The 19,078-nt window shown below is 54.1% G+C and overlaps 1 protein-coding gene and 1 long non-coding RNA gene across 17 annotated transcripts in view; one reads left to right on the forward strand and one right to left on the reverse strand.

Annotated features, from left to right (window-relative positions):
- Positions 1-19,009, forward strand: part of DLEC1 (DLEC1 cilia and flagella associated protein) — a 65,575-nt gene extending 46,566 nt beyond the window's left edge. For 3 of the 16 annotated variants that reach the window (XM_082745404.1, XM_082745405.1, XM_082745403.1), the window contains 19 exons: positions 1,081-1,220; positions 7,008-7,161; positions 7,839-7,949; positions 8,906-9,036; positions 9,511-9,702; positions 10,621-10,691; positions 11,121-11,272; positions 11,870-11,988; positions 12,487-12,557; positions 14,821-15,026; positions 15,121-15,237; positions 15,330-15,455; positions 15,559-15,653; positions 15,834-15,918; positions 16,088-16,300; positions 17,237-17,398; positions 18,258-18,411; positions 18,635-18,758; positions 18,834-19,009. In XM_082745404.1, coding sequence (XP_082601530.1) covers positions 1,081-1,220; positions 7,008-7,161; positions 7,839-7,949; positions 8,906-9,036; positions 9,511-9,702; positions 10,621-10,691; positions 11,121-11,272; positions 11,870-11,988; positions 12,487-12,557; positions 14,821-15,026; positions 15,121-15,237; positions 15,330-15,455; positions 15,559-15,653; positions 15,834-15,918; positions 16,088-16,300; positions 17,237-17,398; positions 18,258-18,411; positions 18,635-18,758; positions 18,834-18,957 — 2,547 coding nt within the window. In that variant the 3' untranslated portion in view covers positions 18,958-19,009. Of the gene's footprint in view, positions 1-1,080; positions 1,221-7,007; positions 7,162-7,838; positions 7,950-8,905; positions 9,037-9,510; positions 9,703-10,620; positions 10,692-11,120; positions 11,273-11,869; positions 11,989-12,486; positions 12,558-14,820; positions 15,027-15,120; positions 15,238-15,329; positions 15,456-15,544; positions 15,654-15,833; positions 15,919-16,087; positions 16,301-17,236; positions 17,603-18,257; positions 18,412-18,634 lie in introns of those variants that run through there. The other 13 variants (XM_082745407.1, XM_082745408.1, XR_014315554.1 and 10 more) reach the window with 12 other exon arrangements.
- LOC309872216 lies at positions 4,880-9,509 on the reverse strand. The gene is made up of 2 exons (XR_014315740.1): positions 9,225-9,509; positions 4,880-7,050 (listed from the first exon to the last, which is right to left on the reverse strand). It is a non-coding gene; the product is annotated as an uncharacterized lncRNA (long non-coding RNA).
- Positions 19,010-19,078: the final 69 nt, after the last annotated feature.

A 19,078-nucleotide genomic window follows, 5' to 3' on the forward strand; every position in this document is an offset into this window, starting at 1 on the left:
TTCTCTGTACTCTGTTCTTCTGAGCTCTCAAAAATAATGTTGGGATTTGGGGTCTGTTAGATGTGCTCAGGTCAGGGGCACAGAGATGTAGTCCTGGCCTACAGAATCCCCCCCCCCCCAGGACTCCCAGGGAGATGCATGTGAGGAACAAAGACCAATAAAAGCAAAGGGGCTCTTCTTTACTACTAGAGCTTGGGGCCCAGACTTGAGCTCATGAGCTGCTTTTACTGAATTAGGCCAGCTCCTCCCTCCCACCAGTGCCAGGGAGGAAACAAGAGAGCACAGAGCCCAGGACAGGCAGCCTGCACCTGACCTTGGCTAACGTGGCAGACTGGGTGGAAGATGGCAGGCCTCTGTGGTGTGGGCAGGCTGCCCTCCAGGCAGGGCCTGGCACTCACTGTCTCAGTCTCCTGGAACGAAGAGACCACAGAGGAGAGAGCATCCCTTCTCGGTGTGACCTTTCCATGTTCAGTGACACCCTCACTAGGGAAGTGTGACCACAGGGCCCTTCCGTCAGACCAGTGCAGGTTTGGGACCAGAAGAGAAAGATAGAGAGCCCCCCTCCCAGGTACATTCTTCTTCCTAAGCTTTTGCTCTTCTCTTCTCCCTTCCTATGGCTGGTATGGAGGCTAAGGGGTTCAAGCCTGCAGTGGGCAACTGTGGGTGGGGGGTAGTCATGGAAGCATCGCCCTTCCCCCAATCTGGTGACTTGGTGGTTTGCCTTCCTTAGAGCCATCAGGGTCCTGACCCATGTGTGATCGCTGGGGCTGGGCAGACCTCACAGAGCCACTGAGCCTGCCCTAGTGTGTCTCCCCTTTCCCCTTGGGGGCATGCCCTCTGTCCTCTACCTCTCAGATCTGGGCCAGGACACGGGGACCCTCTCCTTTACTTAGAGACTTGGTCTTTATCCTCTTCATCCCGAGGGCTCTGCTCTCCCTGTTTGCTTTGTCCTGCCTCCTAGCACCTCTTTGAAGAGCCAGAGCAGCTTGGGGGCGACCCTGGTTGGGGGCAACCCAGCTGCCAGTTCTGCAATTCCAAGTGTCCTCTCTCCTCATTCTTCCGGATTGACCTCCACATCAGGTGTCTCCCTTCGACATTGAGCCCTCAAGTGGCCAGATTCACCCTCTGGGGGAGTGCAGAGTGACCATCACCTTGGAGGCCAAGCAGTGTCAGCGGCTGCAGACCGTCCTGGAGCTGGAGGTGGTGAACGGAGCCTGGAGGTAAGGGGGCGGTGGGGCACAGCCAGGACAGCCCACTCCAGGCCTCTTCACAGTGTATGGATATTGTATGCCATGAAGGATTTGGAGTCATTAAAGAATTTAAAGGTGGTGAAACTTGTTTATTCTATCAGATTTGGAAATTACAGAAAAGGAATTCCATGACCCAGAGAAAACCCACTGGTCATATTATAGGGTGTATCTTTCCAGTTTGTGTGATGAAAGATTAGAAATAAGTATAATCACAGCAGCACTTTGTGTCACCCAGTAAAGTGAAGACTGTGCTTTCCCTGTGACCCAGCATCAGCCCTCAGAGAGGTGCTCCCCGAGAAACACACACGTGTGCCCTGGGAGCCGAGCACTCACAGCGGATGCTTGTCGCCATTGTTCATAGTCGTGAAAAACTGGAAACATCCAGCGTTCACCAGCAGGAGAACGGACACCAAAAATTGTGACGTGTTTAAATGAGCAAATATCACTGTCTTCTGGGAGGCCCACACTGGACACCTCCAAGGTTTTTGGTTCCCTTTCTTTCTTCCTCCTTCCCTGCCTGCCTGCCTGCCTTCTTTTCTTTCTTGTGGACAATTTCTTACATACATAAAAACAGAGCAGTGTAATGAGCCTCCACGTACCCATCACCTACCTTCAGTAATTATCATATCACTACAAATACTGTTTCATTCCTATCCTTCATCCCCTCCTAAATTATTTTGAAGCATCGTATTCATTCTTCAGCTGGGCGAGGGTGGTACCCAGGCGCTCTTTTTAGAATTCTTTAAACTGTATATATATTTACGCTGTTAATAAGTCATTTCTGCATATATTTGGTATTAGAAAACACTAGAAAAACTAGAAAAACACTGAAGTGCTTATTTTAAATCTTCATGGATCCTCTTGAATTACCTCCCAAAAGACTGTCATTTTATCCTTCCACCTCCAGTGCAGGAGACTGACTGCCCATTACCCCACCCTCTCCCAGCCACAGACAGAATCTGACTTTTAAGTGTGACCACCTGATGGCTGGGGGTGGGGTAGTACCACCTGTGTCCGTTCGGTTTGAATGCATTTCTACCCAGCATGGGTTTCAGTGTGATCCCATGTGGCATCTTGTGAGCCTTAAATACCAAGGTTAAGTCTTTCTCCTCTGGGAGAATGCCTTTTATTAAGTCTGCCTGGTTTCCTTTCCCATCTCCTGTTCTTCAAGGACCCGGCCTGAATCAGAATGTATCCGGGTGTAGGTAATGGAAACACAGATGTAACCAACTTGAGCAAAACTGGAAAGCTGTTGGCTCCTGTAGCTGGGCGTTCCTGCCCTGCTGAATCCATGGGCTCCAGTCTTTTCCTGGGTCTGTTCTGCTTCTCTCTGGTTCTCTACCCACTTCCCTCACCCCTGCCCCCGCCTCTAATTCTGTTTCTCTGTTTGCCTTTCTCTCCCCTGAGGGCAAAGGCCCTTGGCCACTCTGCCCTGGGGGCGGGGGCCACTTAGGGCTCAGACCCACACACTTCCTTCCAGCTTAACAACCTTCGAGAAAAATGAAACCGGCTCTCTCCGGCTCTGACTGGGCCTCTTTGGGTCACATGCCTCCCCGCCCCCCATGCCTGTGCCAGAGGGGGAGGGTCGGCCTGGTGGGAAAGTTCTCCAGACAATGAAGGCTATAGCCCACCACAGGCCTGCTGGATTTGTAAGGCAGGAACTGAACCATTTTTCTTGTTTTCTCTCAGGGTTTGTGCTCCTTGTTCAGGGAGATGTCCTTGGCCTTGCCAGGTGCTCATTCAGTGTTGGGTGGATGCCCTCTTCGTGGCAGTCATATTTTTAAATTTCCAAGCTTTTTTGTTCTCAGATTGTTCCTTTTTAGAGCCATATGTTATTGTCTTATGGATGCAATAGCATCTCAGATCCCCCCCAAGGAAAGTCATCTTTGTTTCCTCATGTCGCTGTTGGGATCCTTCACCTTCACTTGGTGGGTTTTCTTGTACAGTAAGTAATCCTTGGCTGCCCAGTTGGGGTCTGGAGTGTGAGAGGAAGGAGACTTACACGAGCAGCTGGCGGTCTCGGTTTCTGAGGAAGTGGGTGTAGGTGTGGAGAGCACTCCTCTTCTAGGGAGCCGAGTGGGCGTGAGCGCCGTCAGTACCCAGCGACCTGAACCCGGGAGGAGGACTGACCACCGTTGGGGAAGGCAGCCAAGACAGCAGAAGAGGCAACCCACGCTGGCCAGTGACCAAAATCTTTGCGTTCCTTTATCCATAAATAGGAATGAAGTGGAGCTCTGTGGCTCTTTTTCCCGAGGATAGCTGAGAGGCCCAGGGTTCCTGCAGGATGGGCCCTGAACTGGCCATGCTCACCTCCGGGCAGCCTTGAGTTAAGTCCTCGGCCGTTTCCCCACGGATTCTTCCTGACGGGGAGGCGCGCCCCGTTCTGCTGTTAGGGGAGCTCTCCAGGGAGTTTGAATAGTCTGTTCTCTGTGTCATTAGCTAATCTGATCACAGCCACCCTTCTTTTTCTTTCTCATTAGAGCAGCATCGTATGTACTTCTTTATTCTTTACACTTTTCCACAAATGGCCCAGGGTATTATATAATGGTGCAGGTGTAACCATGGCCAGTCCCGGCCCAGCCTCCCGCCTTCTCCACCCTGCTGGCCTGTCCATCCACATCCTCGTGATCTGTTCATGGTAGCTGTCCCAGTGTGTGTGTGAAGTGACATTTCATTGAGGATTTGGTTGATTTTTTTTTTTCCTGATGCATTTTTCATGTGCTTATTGACCCTTTGTATGTCTTTTTTGGAGAACTGTCTCTGGGGATTTTTGCCCAATTTTAAAAAATAGGGTTGTCTTTTTTTATTATGGAGATGTAAGTGTTCTTCATATAGTCTAGATATGAATATATGCTAGGTATATGATTTTCAAATATTTTCTCCCATTCTGAGGAATATCCTTTCACTTTCTTGATGATATACTGCAAAGCCTAAAAATTCTTAATTTCCATGAAGTCCACTTCATTTTTCTCTTTTGTAGCTTGTGCTTTTGAGGTCATATCTAAAAAACCATTGCCTTCGGGCGCCTGGGTGGCTCAGTCTGTTAAGTGTCTGCCTTCAGCTCAGGTCATGAACCCGGGATTCCTAGGATTGAGCCCTGCATTGGGCTTCCTGCTCATTGGGGAGTCTGCTTCTCATACTCTCACTGCCTGCTGCTTCCCCTGCTTGTGCTCTTTCTGTTTGTCAAATAAAGAAATAAAATCTTTAAAAATAAAAATTTTTAAATCTTTTAAAAAAATAAATCATTGCCTGATCTCATGTCACTAAGATTTTCTTCTAGGAGTTTTGTAGTTTGGACTCCTGCAGTTAGGTCTCTGATCTGTTTTGAGTTAACTTTTGTGTATGGTATGAGGAAGAGATCCAGCTTCATTCTTTTCTATGCAGATAACCTGTTGTGCCAGCACCATTTAAAAAAAAAGAAAAAAAGATTTATGTATTTGGGAGAGAGTGAGTGGGAGAGCAGGGGGAGGGGCAGCAGGCAGAGGGAGAAGCAGACTCCCCACTGAGCAGGGATCCCAGCTGTTGGGCTTGATCCCGGACCCTTACATCATGACCTGAGCCGAAATCAGGAGTCAGAACCACCCAGGCACCCCTTAGCACCATTTTTTAAGAACCCTGTTCTTTACCCATTGACTATACACGTGAAGATTTATTTATGGCTTGTCAACTCTGTTCCATTGATCTATATAATTATTCTTATGGTAGTTAACACATTTTCTTGATTATTGTGGCTTGGTAGTAAGTTTTGGAATCAGGAAATGTGAATTCTCCAACTTTTTTCTTTTTCAAGATTTTTTTTGCTATTTCGGGTCCTCAGAATTTTCTAGGAGTTATAGGATCAGCTTATCACTTATGGCAAATAGCCAGCTGGAATTTTAATAGGGAGTGTACTGGATCTGTTGGTCAGTTTGGGGAGTGTGTTCAGCTTAACCATATTAAGTCTTCTTATCTGTGAACATGAAATGTCTTTCCATTTATTTAGGTCTTTTTTCTTTTATGATGTTTTGGCATTTTCAGTGTATAAATCTACTTCTTTTGTTAAGGTTATTCTTATATATCATTTTTGGTGCTTTTGGAAATAGACTGGTTTTCTTAATTTTATTTTATGAATATTCATTGCTACTTTATAGAAATAAAAATATTTTTGTTCATTGATCTTGTGTCATGCAACCTTGCTGAATTCATTATTATTTCTAATAGTTCTCTAAGTAGAAGATTGTGTCGTCCATGTATAGAGATAATTTTACTTCTTCTTGTCCAATCTGGATGTTTTTTATTTCTTTTTTCTGCTTAATGGACCTAATACTCCAGTACAGTGTTGAATAAAAGATGCAGAAGTAGACATTCTTGTCTTGTTCTCCATCTTAAAAAGAAAGCACTCAATCTTTCACTGTTAATGGTGTTAGCTCTTGGCTTTTTGTAGATGTCCTTTATCAGGTTGAGGAAGTTCCCTCCTATGCCTAGTTTGTTGATTGTTTTTCTCATTGAAAGAATGTTAGATTTCCTTGAAGGTTTTTTTCAGCATTTATTGAAATGTTCATGTCCTTTTTGTCCTTTTCGTCCTTGGTGTGCATTGGGCATGGTGTTTTACATTGACTTTTGGATGTTAAAACCAACCTTGCATTCTTTTAAAAAATCCTTTTTGGGGGGCGCCTGGGTGGCTCAGTGGGCTAAGCCTCTGCCTTCAGCTCAGGTCATGATCCCAGGGTCCTGGGATCGAGCCCCGCATCGGGCTCTCTGCTCCGTGGGGAGCCTGCTTCCTCCTCTCTCTCTGCCTGCCTCTCTGCCTACTTGTGATTTCTGTCTGCCAAATAAATAAATAAAATCTTTAAAAAAAAAAAATCCCGTTTGGTCAGTGTATGATCCTTTTTATATGTTGCTGGATTGGGGTTCCTGGTATTTTATTGAGGATTTTTGTATCTATAGCCATAAGAGATATTGGTCGGTGGTATTCTGTGATGTCTTTGTCTGGTTTTGTTACAAGAGTAATACATTTTGGAATGAGTCTGGAAGTATTCACTCCCCTTCTCTGTCATTTAAGAGTTTGCGAAGGATTGGAGTGGATGTATGTCTAGATTTTCTATATTGTTCTGTTGGTCTGTGTGTGTATCTCATCACCAACGGTTCACTAACTTGATTACTGTAGCCATAAAGTCTCAACACCTAATACAGCAATTTCTTATTTTATTCTTCTTTTTAAAAATTTCTTTAGTTATTCTATGTCCTTTGTCTTTCCATATAAATTTTATAATGAAGCTTGTCTATATTTACAAAAATCCTTTCTGGGATTTTCCTAAGAATTATGTTAAACCTATAGATTAATTTGTGGAGAATTGACATCTCTACTATGTTGAGTCTTCTAATCCATGAATATAGTTCATCTCTCCTTTTATTAAATCTTTGATTGATTTCACCTGCATTTTGTAATTATCAGCATATAAATCTTGTATAGGTTTTATTAGATTTACATCTAAGTATTTCAGTGTTTCTGAGCAATTATAAATAACATTGTATTTTTAATTCCTATGTCCACACGTTCATGGTTAGCATACAAAAAATGTGAATTTGAACCTCATTGCTTTCCTGACTCAATAATTATGGGAGGTTGTTATAGCTGTTGTTGTTTTTGTTTTTTAAGAAGTTTTTAAAATACAATCATCTCGGGATTTTCCACATGGACCATCATGTCATCTGCAAATAGGGATGGTTTTGTTTCTTCTTCTCTAATCAGTATACTTCTTACTTCCTTACTTCCAGTTATCTTCCTGTGTATGCTGAAGTACAGGAGCCCCACGTGTACCTACAAAGCAGCCACATGGAAGTCACGAACCTCTACCTGGGCGTGCCTACCAAGACAACCATCACACTCATCAATGGCACCCTCCTGCCTACCCAGTTCCACTGGGGCAAGGTGAGTGAACTTGCGCTGTTGAGCACCAGATCTGCAGTCCTCAGCACCAGAGGCCCATGTGGAGCGGGTCTTGCCTGCAGTTGCCCCCCCAAGGTGCTCCCCAGAACAGAGTCTCACTTCTCTCCCGCAGCCTGCCCCTTGCCCCAGGGTGATCTGACATGCTGGGTTCCTTGAAGGAGCAGCACATCTGGTCTGGTTTTTCCTTGCCCTGCCTGCGGGGAATTCCAGTTCCCCCCCTACCTGAGAAGGAGTCTCTGGAGCACACAGCCAGGGCTCCCGGCCAGCATAGCCCATGACTGGTCCCCACGCTGTTGGGAGCCCCACTAGGCACCGCACATGGGGCTCACTGTGGAGTTTCCTTTGCATGTTGTGGGAGGTGGGGCCGTGTCCTGTGCCTCCAAGGCAGCTGTCTTCTGCTCACCATCACTCTAGGCCTCCCAGGGCAGCTAGCTTAGTCCAGGCAACTCCTGACAGGTGGGAAGTTGCCCAGGGTTGGGGAGGGGAGGCGAAGGGAAGAGTGGGTTATCCCCACCAGTGAGCGCACAGCCCTTTCTGGCCCTGCCGTGGGCCCCCAGACTGCCAGCCTCCACCAGAGTGTGCCCCAGGACTAAGCACTGTCTGGACACCAGGTCAATGCTGGGAATCTAGCATGTGACAAGAGGCCCTATGTCTGCCAGCTGCTAGGGCGCCAAGCAAGCGTCTGCACAGCAAAGATCTCCCCTAGACGGGGCACGCTGGGTCCCAGTGAGGAGCGCCAGCTCAACCTGGAGTTGACTGCACATACCCAGGTGAGTAAGGTGGGGAGGAGGCCTGAGGTACTACGAAGGTTCCCTGGAACTATGTGCCGGCAGGGAGGTCCGCCCCAAACCCCACTCCTCTAAGAGGGCAAGAGATTTTCTTGCCTTTGCGCCTGGGGTCCCCATTCCTGTTAGGCCTGCTCTCTAGGGATACAAAGTCCCGAAGCCTAGAGCAGGCCTGAATGTGCCCTCAAACCCACTGGCCACGTCCAGCCTTTGGTACTAGCTTTACGCTTCCCTTCTTCTGCAGCCGTAGGTGGGCCCGCCTTTCCAATTTGCCCAGAGATGCAGAGCAGAGCTGCTGCTCACAGCAGGCCCTGTGCTGGGTGCTACTGGGAGAGGTTAGCCGGTGGCCGCCTTCCCAGAAGAAAGGCACAGCTGCTCCCTGGCATGGCCCACAGGAAGTCCCTCGGGGCAGAATATGCTCAGGACTTGGTTGGGGGTTGCTGGCTGTTTGTGGTTCTGGTGAGAAGAGAGACTTCTTCCTTGCAGAGGCTTGCAGACCCAGTCCCATTTCTCCCTGGCAAACCTGGAGATGGTGGACTTTCTCAGCTGAATCTGAGCACTAGAGTGATAGGCAGATAGACACAGACATGGAACAGACCTCACTTGGGTTGGGCTTGATTTCTGTGGGAACAGCTTCATCAGAATAAGTGTGTGGCTTCTCCAGAGGCCCACCTGGAGGGTCTCCCTTCATGGGGCTATGCACAGATATTTGGAGCAGACTCAGCCAGGAGCCCTGAGGAAGGTGTGGAATGTCAGGCTGGACCTGTGAATGGTGGCTCACTGGAGGGACTGGAGAGACCTTTCACAGAGTGGAGACTAGACAGAGGTCAAGGCCTTTGTGCTGAGGGCCCCATAGCAACCACCTCTTCTAGGCAAGATCATCTGGGGCCCAGTCCAGGCACTTATGGGTAGTGATGTGCCCTTGGTGCGCTTTCTTATAGGAAGAGCTGACTGACCTGGCCTTCCCTTGTACCGTGTCAGGCATGAAGGAGCCACTGGTTCTGGGCATTTCTGGGAAGCCCCAGGGACTGCAGGTGGCTATTGCCATCTCTATGGAGGACTCTGGCAGCAGGTGAACCCAGGGCTGGGGCCAGGGCCTGAGGGTTGAAGCGACCACACAGAGGACTAGCACCTACTCCCAGCTGACTCCTGTGGCCAGGAAAGGACCACAGTATTATTGTGCCACCCCCCCACCCACACCTCTCTGGAGCAGGTCTCTCTACCCAAACCCTGCCCTCCGTGTGGTCTTTCCCCACACACCTGGAGACATGGCATCCAGGCTGGTGGGAGGTGCAGGGGACAGGGCTGTAGGCAGCTTGGGCTCTCCCACACAAGGCCAGTCACCCCTGGTCAGAGAGGGTTTGTGGTTGAGGCCCCTCCTGGTCTCACGAGCTGACAAGAAGGATGTGCCTGTGGGCCAGCAGCTTCACGGGAGGCAGTCCAAGGGCAAAGCCTAGTGCGTAGGTGGCTCTCACACTCCCATCCCAGCGGGCTCTCTGGGCAGGCCTGAGGGCGGCATGTAACCAGTGCCCTGGGCCCGGGCCAGTGTGCCCAGCATGGAGCTGTGTCCAGACCGCCTGGAGGAGCTCCGCCTTGACTTCGGCTCGACGGTGCCTCTGAGGACCCGCGTGAGCTGCCGGCTCATCCTGACCAACCACTCCCCGATCCAGACACCTTTCACCCTCCAGTTTGAGTACTTCGGGAGTCCCCAGAACAGCCTGACCCAGAAGGCCAGCCTGTAAGTCTGGTTTCTCTCAGGGGCAGTCCCCAGGGAGCATGGGGCCTGGCGGGGTTGCCGTTAAGCATTTGTGTAGCTAAGGAGGCCCGAGGCTGTGTGGTGTGAGGAGTGAGAAAGGTGTGTTTTCACAAGGATATGTGGAGAAATGTAGAGAAACATCTCGCAGCACCCATCTCCCAGACTCTGCGGGGACCTTCGGGAGATGCTGGGGTTGTGCTGGGGGACTGGAGGGGGCTCCTGGTAGATGAGGCGGTTCAGGCCAGTAGGTGAGGGAGAAGTTCCTGGCAGCCGATGGAGCTGTGAAGTCAGAGATATCACAGTGAGGCATCTGTAGCTGGACGTCAGCCTGGGGAAGGTTTTACGCCACAGAAATTGGCAATTTACCAGCACACCAGAGCAAACCCCTCACCACTCCGTCCCCTAAGGCAGAAGGGCCCAACTTCAAAACCACTGCCACGGGTGGTGGGGAGCCACTCATGGTTTGTAAGCCATTAACTTTCCCAGTCCAGTAAAGCTAGTGGATACTTGATGCTGGACAGATGTCATCAGGAAAGACTGGAAACAGGGTCTTTTGTAGAAGGCTGGGCAAGAGATGAGTCTGCACTGGGTTGGTATCCAGGGTCGGCAGGACAGATCCTGGGGGTAAGAGGTCTCTACCCTAGCGCCCTTCTGTGTTTCTTGGAAGGCAGTCCCTGGGCTGGCAGGTGGCCTACCCACAGGGCTTTGGGTGGTGGGGGTATAGCAGGTGCCAAGACCAGAGAGGGAGGTGTACAGATCTGACCTCTTCCCTGGGAGGAGCAGGCCGAGCTGCCTTCCTCCACTGGGCTCCTGGTAGGATGCTAGTTGCCGGGAGCATGGCTCAGCTCTGGGGAACAGCCCTGATGACTTACTGCTCTTTCTGTGTCCTGTCTGGTGAAGCCCCAACATGCCCCCTGCCCTGCTGAAGACGTCTCGGATTCGAGAACACTTGGCCAAGCGAGAGCAGCTGAGTAAGAGCCCCATGGTGGGCCAGAGCAGTGTTTCCTGGGGCCTTTTCAGGGGCTGGGCCACCTGCTGCAGGGAGGGGACCCTGGTCACAGACCCCATGTCAGTATCTTTTCTAGCAAGATCTCTAAGATAGCCATGGCCCCCTGCCTGACAGTATACCCTTTTTGAATGGGGCCATCTCATGGCTAGGACATACAGCCCATGGACAGGGTCTGGTTTGGATTTGGGATGCGTGTTGACTCAGAAGGGTGGGCTCTCCTGGGGGCCTGGCCCCTGAGAGGTGAAGGAGGCTGCCTGCTGCATTCTGGCCTCTTGGGAGGAGGGTCTGGGCTATGGACTGGCTTGTCTGGTATAGTGCTTGGCTAACTCCTGAGGGTTTGGACCTCCTTCTTGCCCTGCCGTCCTGAATCCCATTCTTGGTTATCACCCAGATTTTATGGAAAGCATGTTGTCTCACGGGAAAGGAGCTGCCTTCTTTCCCCACATTTCTCAGGGCATGCTGGGGGCCCACCAGCAGCTAAGCATCGACATCGCAGGCTATGCGAACATGTGGGGCGAGTACTGGGACAACCTCATCTGCACGGTAAGCCTGAGCCCGGCCTCACCTTCAGCCTCTCCCTCCCCCAGCTCCAGCCCCTTAGCCTCTTGGATCTCTCCTGGTTGGAGGACAATGCCCGTGAGCTTGGGATGGGCATTCGCATCCCCAGCAACCACAGGGATTCAGGAGGGAATGGTTCTCGGGAGCAGACCATTTCATAACTTTTCCCACGGGGTCCCCTGAGGCTGGGCACACTGAGGAGGGCAGAGGAATCTGACAGGCTGCCTACTTGGGCCAGGACTCGAGACCTGAAGGAGCGTGAGTGTGGCGCAGCAGTAACAGCCTCCCAGAGCCACATGTCACCTAGCCTTTGGTGCAGCCACTCATTCTCCCATTTGCCCGTCTCTCACTCATTCCGCCTGAAGGGGACGCCTGCTGTGCATGGGTTCCTGTGGGGTCCTTCTGGACAAGGACAAATAAGAACAGATGATCCAACAAGGAGTTCCTAGCTCAGTGCAGAGGGGCAAACTCTGTCTGTTGTTCAGTTGGAGGGATGGCTTTGAACGGGGCGGAGGGGCATAGGGAGCCAGGGACTGCCAGGGCAGGGGACACGAGGGACCCAGAACTGGTGTGCATTTGCAGGTGGGGGACTTGCCACCAGCAGTCATCCCAGTGCACATGGCAGTGGTGGGCTGCCCCATCAGCTCCCAGAGAACCACCTACTATACCACTGACCAGCTACAGAAGGAACCAGTCATCAGGTGACCCCACCGGCCTCATCCCCCCAACCTTTGAGACCCTCTGGCCATCACCCTGGCTCCACATGCTGACCTTGTTGCTCTTCAAGAGGCCCAAGGCTTCGTGGCACCACCCATCAAGAAAGCCCCAGGACAGGGCTGCCTGGGAAGGGAGAGGCCTCTGAGGTCATGGCTTCTGTCTGCACAGGGCTTGGGGGAGTTGGGGAGAGGAATAGCCAGTAGTCAGGGTGGCCTGAGGGCCGTGCCAGACCCTGGGCCCCACACACCACGAGTGGGGATCTGTCGGGAGATGTGGGGCAGGGAGGGGGTGCTACCAAGGCACTGAGCAGCCCTGGGTCGTGCTCGCTGGGCGCTGCAAGGGAAGGCCTCCAGCCCTAGGTCTCCATGACTTCAGGATCCACCACCGCTGCGGGCCTCCTCTGTGCCTAGGCCCCAGTTCCAGCCCTGCCTGCGCTGTGTGTGCCTGCTGTGGTGGCGCTGAGCCTGGTCTCTTGCCTCCAGGTTCGGCACCCAGGTCTCCGGAGGGGACACAGTCACCCGGATCCTTCGCTTGAATAATTCCAGCCCCTGTGGTGAGAGGCTTTCAGGAGAAAACTGGGGCTCTCGTGACAAGTCCTGCCATGTGGTGGGCGAGGCTGGAGGACAATGGCACTGGAGGGAGGCTGATGACCCTCTAACCCAGGAGTCCAGGTGGCCTGTGGTTACTGAGGGAGGCCCCTGAGGGCCAAGGTGGGGAGTGACCTGCTGGTTGGAGGTTGTCAGAGATAGCCGCTTCCATGCGCTAGGACAGGACGTGCCCTTGCTCACCCCTGGGTGCCCCAAGTGTCTGTGGGGCGCAGGTGCCCTGCTCTCATCAGGTTCGCTTTGCACAAGGACAGACACTGGTGGGGGACACCTTTCCAATCCCTTCAGCCTGCACTACCTGAGCCATAGCCAGGTGCTGTACAAGTTGCTGGGGACCCAGAGGGAACAGGACAGCACAGCACTGTGCTGGTGGGGTGCCGTGGTCAGGTTGAGTGCATTGAGGGGGACTGCTGGAGGATCGAACGGGGGCGTCCAGGCTGCGTCCAGGAGGCAGGACGAACCAGCTGGGCCTGGGGAAGCGTATGGGAATGGAGGGTATCCGGGCTGCAGGAAAAGCTTTGGCCGTCTGGAGGTGGACCAGGGTTCCAGGCATCCCGAGGCTGGGCCACGAGGGGCTTAGCCAGTCTTCAGGGGCAGGGCCCGAGCAGCTCTGACTTTAAGCTCCTTGGTGCCTGTAAAGAATGTGCAGCAGGGCAATGCCAGCCCTCCTGCTCCATCTGTCCATGGTGTCCCTGCTTCGTCTGTCTATGGGGTCTGGCCAGTTAGGAAAGGGGCACTGAATTCGCTGCTCAAATTGGCTTTTTCAAGATCCCCTGGCATTTCCAGGGGTACTTGGTTGGCTCAGTCGGTAGAGCCTGTGCCTCTTGATCTTGGGGTTGTAAGTTCGAGGCCCATACTGGGTGAAGTTACTTAAAAATACAGGCTTAAAAAGAAAGATCTGGTGTTTGCAGCAGTTTTACTTCTTAGCTGTTAGATGCATTTGAGAACTGAATCACATCTTTGCCTTTGCCGTTTTTACCCTTTATCATTTTGATATGTTTCTTTGTAAACAATGGAGAGCTGAGCTTTTAAAAAGCCCAACCTGACATTAGCTTTTAATAGGAATAGTCTACATACTTATTTTATGATTTTACATTTTCTACTTTCTTTTGTTTGTTGTGACTTTGTGCCATTTTCCTTTTGTCTAATTTTGAATTTCTCTTCTACCTTCCTTTGTTTTGGTGGTTCCCTTCTTGTCCTTGGGACTCATCATCACACTCCATTTCTCGGTCTTTACTGAACTTCGGTGGGAGGGGGGAGGTCACTGGTGGCCTTGGTGAGGGGGATTTGGTGGGTATAAGAGGCAGGTGCCAAGGTAATAACTTGAAGAAATACGAGCTCAGGAGCATAAGCCTGTTCGCCAGGTCTCCCGCAGGGCTAGCCATGAGTCAGATGTTAGCTGGGGAGTGGCTGAGAGCAGAGTGGGGGAGGCGATGGTGGACAGGGTCCTACAAGCGTGCTGTGGAGGGACAGAGGTGGTTTGGAAAGGTCTGGTAGTGGGAAACTGTTCAAGGTGGGGAGACTGGGCATGCCTGGCCCGAGAGGAGGTGGAGGCAGACGGAGGTGGAAGGGAAAGGGGGATAGCTGAGATACCTGCCGAGCAATGGGGGTGTTGCGATGGGACTTCAGGGCCTTCTTGATGTGGGGGCTTTGGGGAGGAGAGCTGCAGGCAGTAGCCCAGTGCCCAGCAGCCCTGTGCCCAGGAGGCAGCTCAGGTGTCAGAGAACAGGGACGGCGTGACAGTGGGGCCAAGGGTCAGTTCAGTTCTCCAGGGTAAGGCTTTGCCAGGTGGGTAGAAGGCTGGGGGTAGGGAGGGATAAGAATCCTGGCAAGATGGAGGTTGACATGGTGGCGTCTAGACGAGCCCAGCTGGGGAAGGAAGTGAGTGCAGTGGGAGCTGATGGAGGGGAGAAAGCAGGGAGAAGGGCTGGAGCGCCTGGGGAGGCTGTGGGGAGAGCCCCAAGGACCTGGAGCAGCACATTTGGATGTGAGGACCTGCTTGCTGCGATCCTTAGGGTAGGGCTGACAGAGCCAGCTGACGCAGCCTGTGGTCTATTCGCAAAACAAGAATTGCCTGAAGTGGCATTAGGGAGAAGGCGAGACCCCTCTCCACCCTGCGTATGGGAGAATAGGCACCAGTAGGGGTAGCGGGGCAGGGGTCCAGGGAAGATTCGCCTGCCCCTTCCTCAGCCCTCCCCCTCCCTCCTGCAGACATCCGCCTAGACTGGGAGACCTACATGCCAGAAGACAGGGAGGACCGGCTGGTGGAGCTGCTGGTGTTTTATGGGCCACCTTTTCCACTGCGGGACCAAGCTGGGAATGACCTCTTGTGCCCAGAGACCCCTGAGAGCAGCAGCTCCTTCTCGTCCCCAAGCCCCTCCAACACTTCGGACTCCAGCCACGAAGCCGTCCAGACTGTGAGCAGGGGTGGAGGGGTGGGGTGGGATGGCAGCTGAGCTGGGGCCAGTGAGCCTCGAGCCTGTGTGAGCCCCAACAACTCCCTGATGACAGGCCGAGGACAGCTCCTGTGTCAGCAACAAGGTCTCACAGAAGCTCATCTCAGTCATTCTGCGGGAGCATGATGGGGTGCCCGCTGACCACCTGTACTGCATCAGCCCCAAGCAGGTGGTGAGTCGGGGAGGAGGGCGGGCTGCCGCACTGGGGGGCTGCAGCACCAGCGCCGTGGGCAGGAGCAGCACTGAGGCTACTGTCCGTGTCAGGTGGTCCCTGCAGGGGGCAGCAGCACCATCTCCATCTCCTTCACACCCATGGTCCTGGGCCCTGATGTCCTGCACAAGGTGGAATGTGTTGGCTACGCCCTGGGCTTCATGAGCTTGGACGATGAGGTGAGCCCTCCATGCCCAGGATGGGGCCACGGCCACCCCCTCTTCCAGCTGGCATGGTGCCCCTCAGCTCAGGGACAGCCCATAATCAGGCTTGGCCTCACAGGTGGAAAGAGAGCTTCCGGGGAGGAGGCGTCGCCTGCAGGACTTTGCAGCAGGACCGCGGAAGCTGGACCTGTGTAGCTATGTGAGGCCCGCACAGTGAGTGGCCATGGCCTCCCGTGATCCCCTTGTGGGGAGCACCTGCACTCTGGGAGCAAGAGGACAGGCATGGAAGGGAGAAGCTAGCGGGAGAGCCCAGGCAAAGGCTGGCTGGGGCCCAGTGAGCACAGTGGGACAGCCAGGAGGCCCCCAGGGCCCAGCCGTGCTCCTTGTTGGCAGGCTAAGCATGGAGCTGGACTACGGGGGCGGTGTGGAGTTCTGGCACCAGGCCAGTGATCTCATCCCGGAGCAGCCCTGTACTGGGGTGAGTGTGCTGTCCTCCCTGGCCCTGCCAGTCCACTTGGGCCTCAGAGGTCCCTGTGAGCCCTCTGACAGTCCGGGTCCTCCTCCCCCAGGAGTGCTTCCACCCCAGAGCTGCAGGCTCTTGGAGGGTAGAAGTGCAGCCCGGCCTCCCCACCTCTGTGGCTCCCCAGGTGCTGAGTGAGCTGGTGACCACCCACCATGTGAAGCTGAGTAATACCACTGAAATCCCGCAGTACTTCCGGCTCCTGGTCTCCAGGCCCTTCTCCGTTTCTCAGGAAGGGGCCAGCCGCAGCTGCAGAGCTCCTGGCCAGGCGAGGGGCGGTGAGGAAGAGCAAGCCACAGCCAGCAAGCAGCTGGTGCTCTACCCGCAGGAGAACATGCTGGTCAGTGGGGGCTCTGCAGGCCATCACCTGGGCCAGAGGTCACCTTCCTCACACACACATGCACATGTGTAGACAGACGTGTGCACACCGCCATCCCGCACTTGTCCACATCAGTGTCCAGACACCTCACATTCTCACGGAATCCGCCTCCAGAGCTTTCGTGAGCGGTCATATCCGCTCTTCCAAACCATGTACTTCCATGCACGTGTGCTGAGTGCCTGCCACGTGCCAGGTGCTGTGCTAGGTGACAGACCCCCCCAACCCTCACCACGGAGGGGGCAGCTGCTACAGAAGAGAGGAGGAAGGGCACCCTTGGCTCCCTTCTTCAAAGGTATGACTGAGGCAGCCCCGAATCACAGCCAGAGGTCCTGTCCCAACAGGGCACCCATGAAACCACAGGCTGTCACCGAGTAAAGGTCCCTCTAAAATGCCTCTGGGAGCCCCTGGTCTCTCAGAGAGAGGACATTTTGTAACGGTAGGACTTCTGACCCTCCATGTGCTGACCCAGGCATCTGGTCCTGATCAGAGTTCTAGCCCAAATTCATTTCTCCACTGTCCTCTTCACCCAGTCCTGCCCATGCCTGAGCCACTACTCTTGGCAGGAGCATTTGATCTCGGCAAATACCACTGCGCCTGACCCTGTGCCCAAGCAGAGCCCTGGCATTCTGCTCCACAGCCCCTCCCTGACCAGCCAGCCCCCCACACCCTGTTGCTGCCCCTCCTCAGTTTCCATTTCTCCCCACTCTTCATCCCACACCCACAGCCCTGGTCATGCTCAGTCTGGGCCGACTCTGTGGGCTGGGTGTGGGCAGATGCCGAAATGGGGCCTTGCTGGGCAGTGGGGGCCATGGAGGGAGAGGCTGGAGCTCCCGGGGGAGGGGAAGCTGCCGCCTGCCTCCGGCAGCCTCGGGTGACCGGCTGGCTCACGTGGCTCAGGTGAACGTGTCCTTCTCGCTGTCCCTGGAGCTGCTCTCCTATCAGAAGCTGCCGGCTGACCAGATGCTGCCTGGGGTGGACATTCAGCAGCGCGCCAGCGGGGAGAAGGAGATGGTGTTCACTCAGAACCTGCTCCTGGAGTACTCCAACCAGACCACTCAGGTCAGTCCCAGGCACCCCATGTCCGAGAGGACAGAAATGGGCCCGACTCCACTCTCCTGGGTCAGAGGGGGACAGACCCCTCCAGGTCTTCAGAAGTGAGGAGCCCCATCCCTCGCCTCGAGGGCCTGGTGGTCTGCCCTGGAAGAGGCCTTTCCCTGGAGAGAGGAGGGTCATCCTTCCTTACCTGTCTCAGCACAGAACCAGGTGAGGTGCTGGAGGGTGGGAAATAAGGAAGGCTTCCTGGAGGAGGCATGTGGCCTATGAAGCCTCCCAGCGGGAAGGTCCAGGAGGGAAACAGAAAGGAATAGCCTAAGGGGTGGATTCTAGGGAGGCCGGAGCGGAGGAAGAAACCGTTTGTGACCGGAGAGGCCCTCCAGCCCGGTCCTTGGGTGGCTGCTGGGCCTTGGGGGTTGGGGGTGGGGAAGGCTGAGGTGATGAGGTGTGTATGGCAGTGCCTGAGGCAGATGTGGGGGGACCCCCAGCAGCTTGGGCAGGTGAGCGCACAGGTGGGGCCCAAGGCCAAGGGAAGAGGTTAGATGGCCCAGAGCCCAGGAGCAGCAGAGGGCTGGCCCTTGGGCCCCCAGGGGATGGGGGCAGAGGGGGAGGGCGGCCTAACCAGGGAGCAGAAACCACAGGGCTTGATCAGGGCAGGGGACGGGAGGTAGAGGGAGAGCAGATAGCGTCTTCGGGACCCCTTATCGGCACAGCCCCCCAACAGCCCTGGTTTTAGATGCTGGTGCCAGTGTGCTCCTCCGAAGCGTCAGGACTTGGGGTCAACAGGGCCTGGCATCCCTGAGTCCCTGGCCTGGAGCCCAGACGGAGGGGATGAGGGCCCTACATTCCAGGCTCTGTCCCCCAGGTGGTGCCTCTGAGGGCCACAGTGGCCGTGCCTGAGCTGCAGCTTTCCACCAGCTGGGTGGACTTCGGGACCTGCTTTGTTAACCAGGGACGGGTCCAGGAGGTCTACCTCATGAACCTGAGTGGCTGTCGGAGCTACTGGGCTGTGCTTATGGGTAGGCTGTACCTGCCCTCCATGTCCCCTGCAGGCTGGCACCACCCAGGGTGCTCCATGGCCACCCATGGCCGGTTCCCAGATCCCAAGTGATTCCAGGGTAGCCTTACCCCGTGGCACTGAGCTGGACCAGAAGGGCACACCTGAGCTGCGGGGAAGGGGGGCTCTCTGGGGCAGCACACGGAGCTGCCTATGTTCTTGTGTGCTCCCTTCCTTTGGGGCAGGCCAGCAGGAGCCAGACAAGGATGCTGCAGCATTCAGAGTATCTCCAAATAGCGGGCTACTGGAGGCACGACTGGTCAACGGGCCCCCAAATACCATCACCCTCCAAGTTTTCTTCAATGCCAGGTACCAGCCTCTCCCAGCCTTCCCAAAGGCCAGGGCCCCCTTTCTAACCTCAGCGAGTGACCCTCACCCACACAGGAGCAGCATGCTGTATGAATCCACGCTGGTGGTGGAAGGCATGCTCGGTGAGAAGGCCTGCACCCTGCGGCTCCGTGGCCAAGGCTCTTACGACGAGAAATACATGTCACCCCACCAGCTCTGAGGTTCTATCCTCAGCCCCCCAGCTTCGGAAATAAAACATGACCTCGAGCTAAGGAACAGGTTTGCTAGGCTGGAGTACATACGGGAGGACCTCCAAGAGGCTCTGGGGAGGGGAGGGACTC

The sequence above is a fragment of the Mustela nivalis genome (genome assembly GCF_964662115.1).
Source record: "Mustela nivalis genome assembly, chromosome: 1".
Taxonomy (NCBI): domain Eukaryota; kingdom Metazoa; phylum Chordata; class Mammalia; order Carnivora; family Mustelidae; genus Mustela; species Mustela nivalis.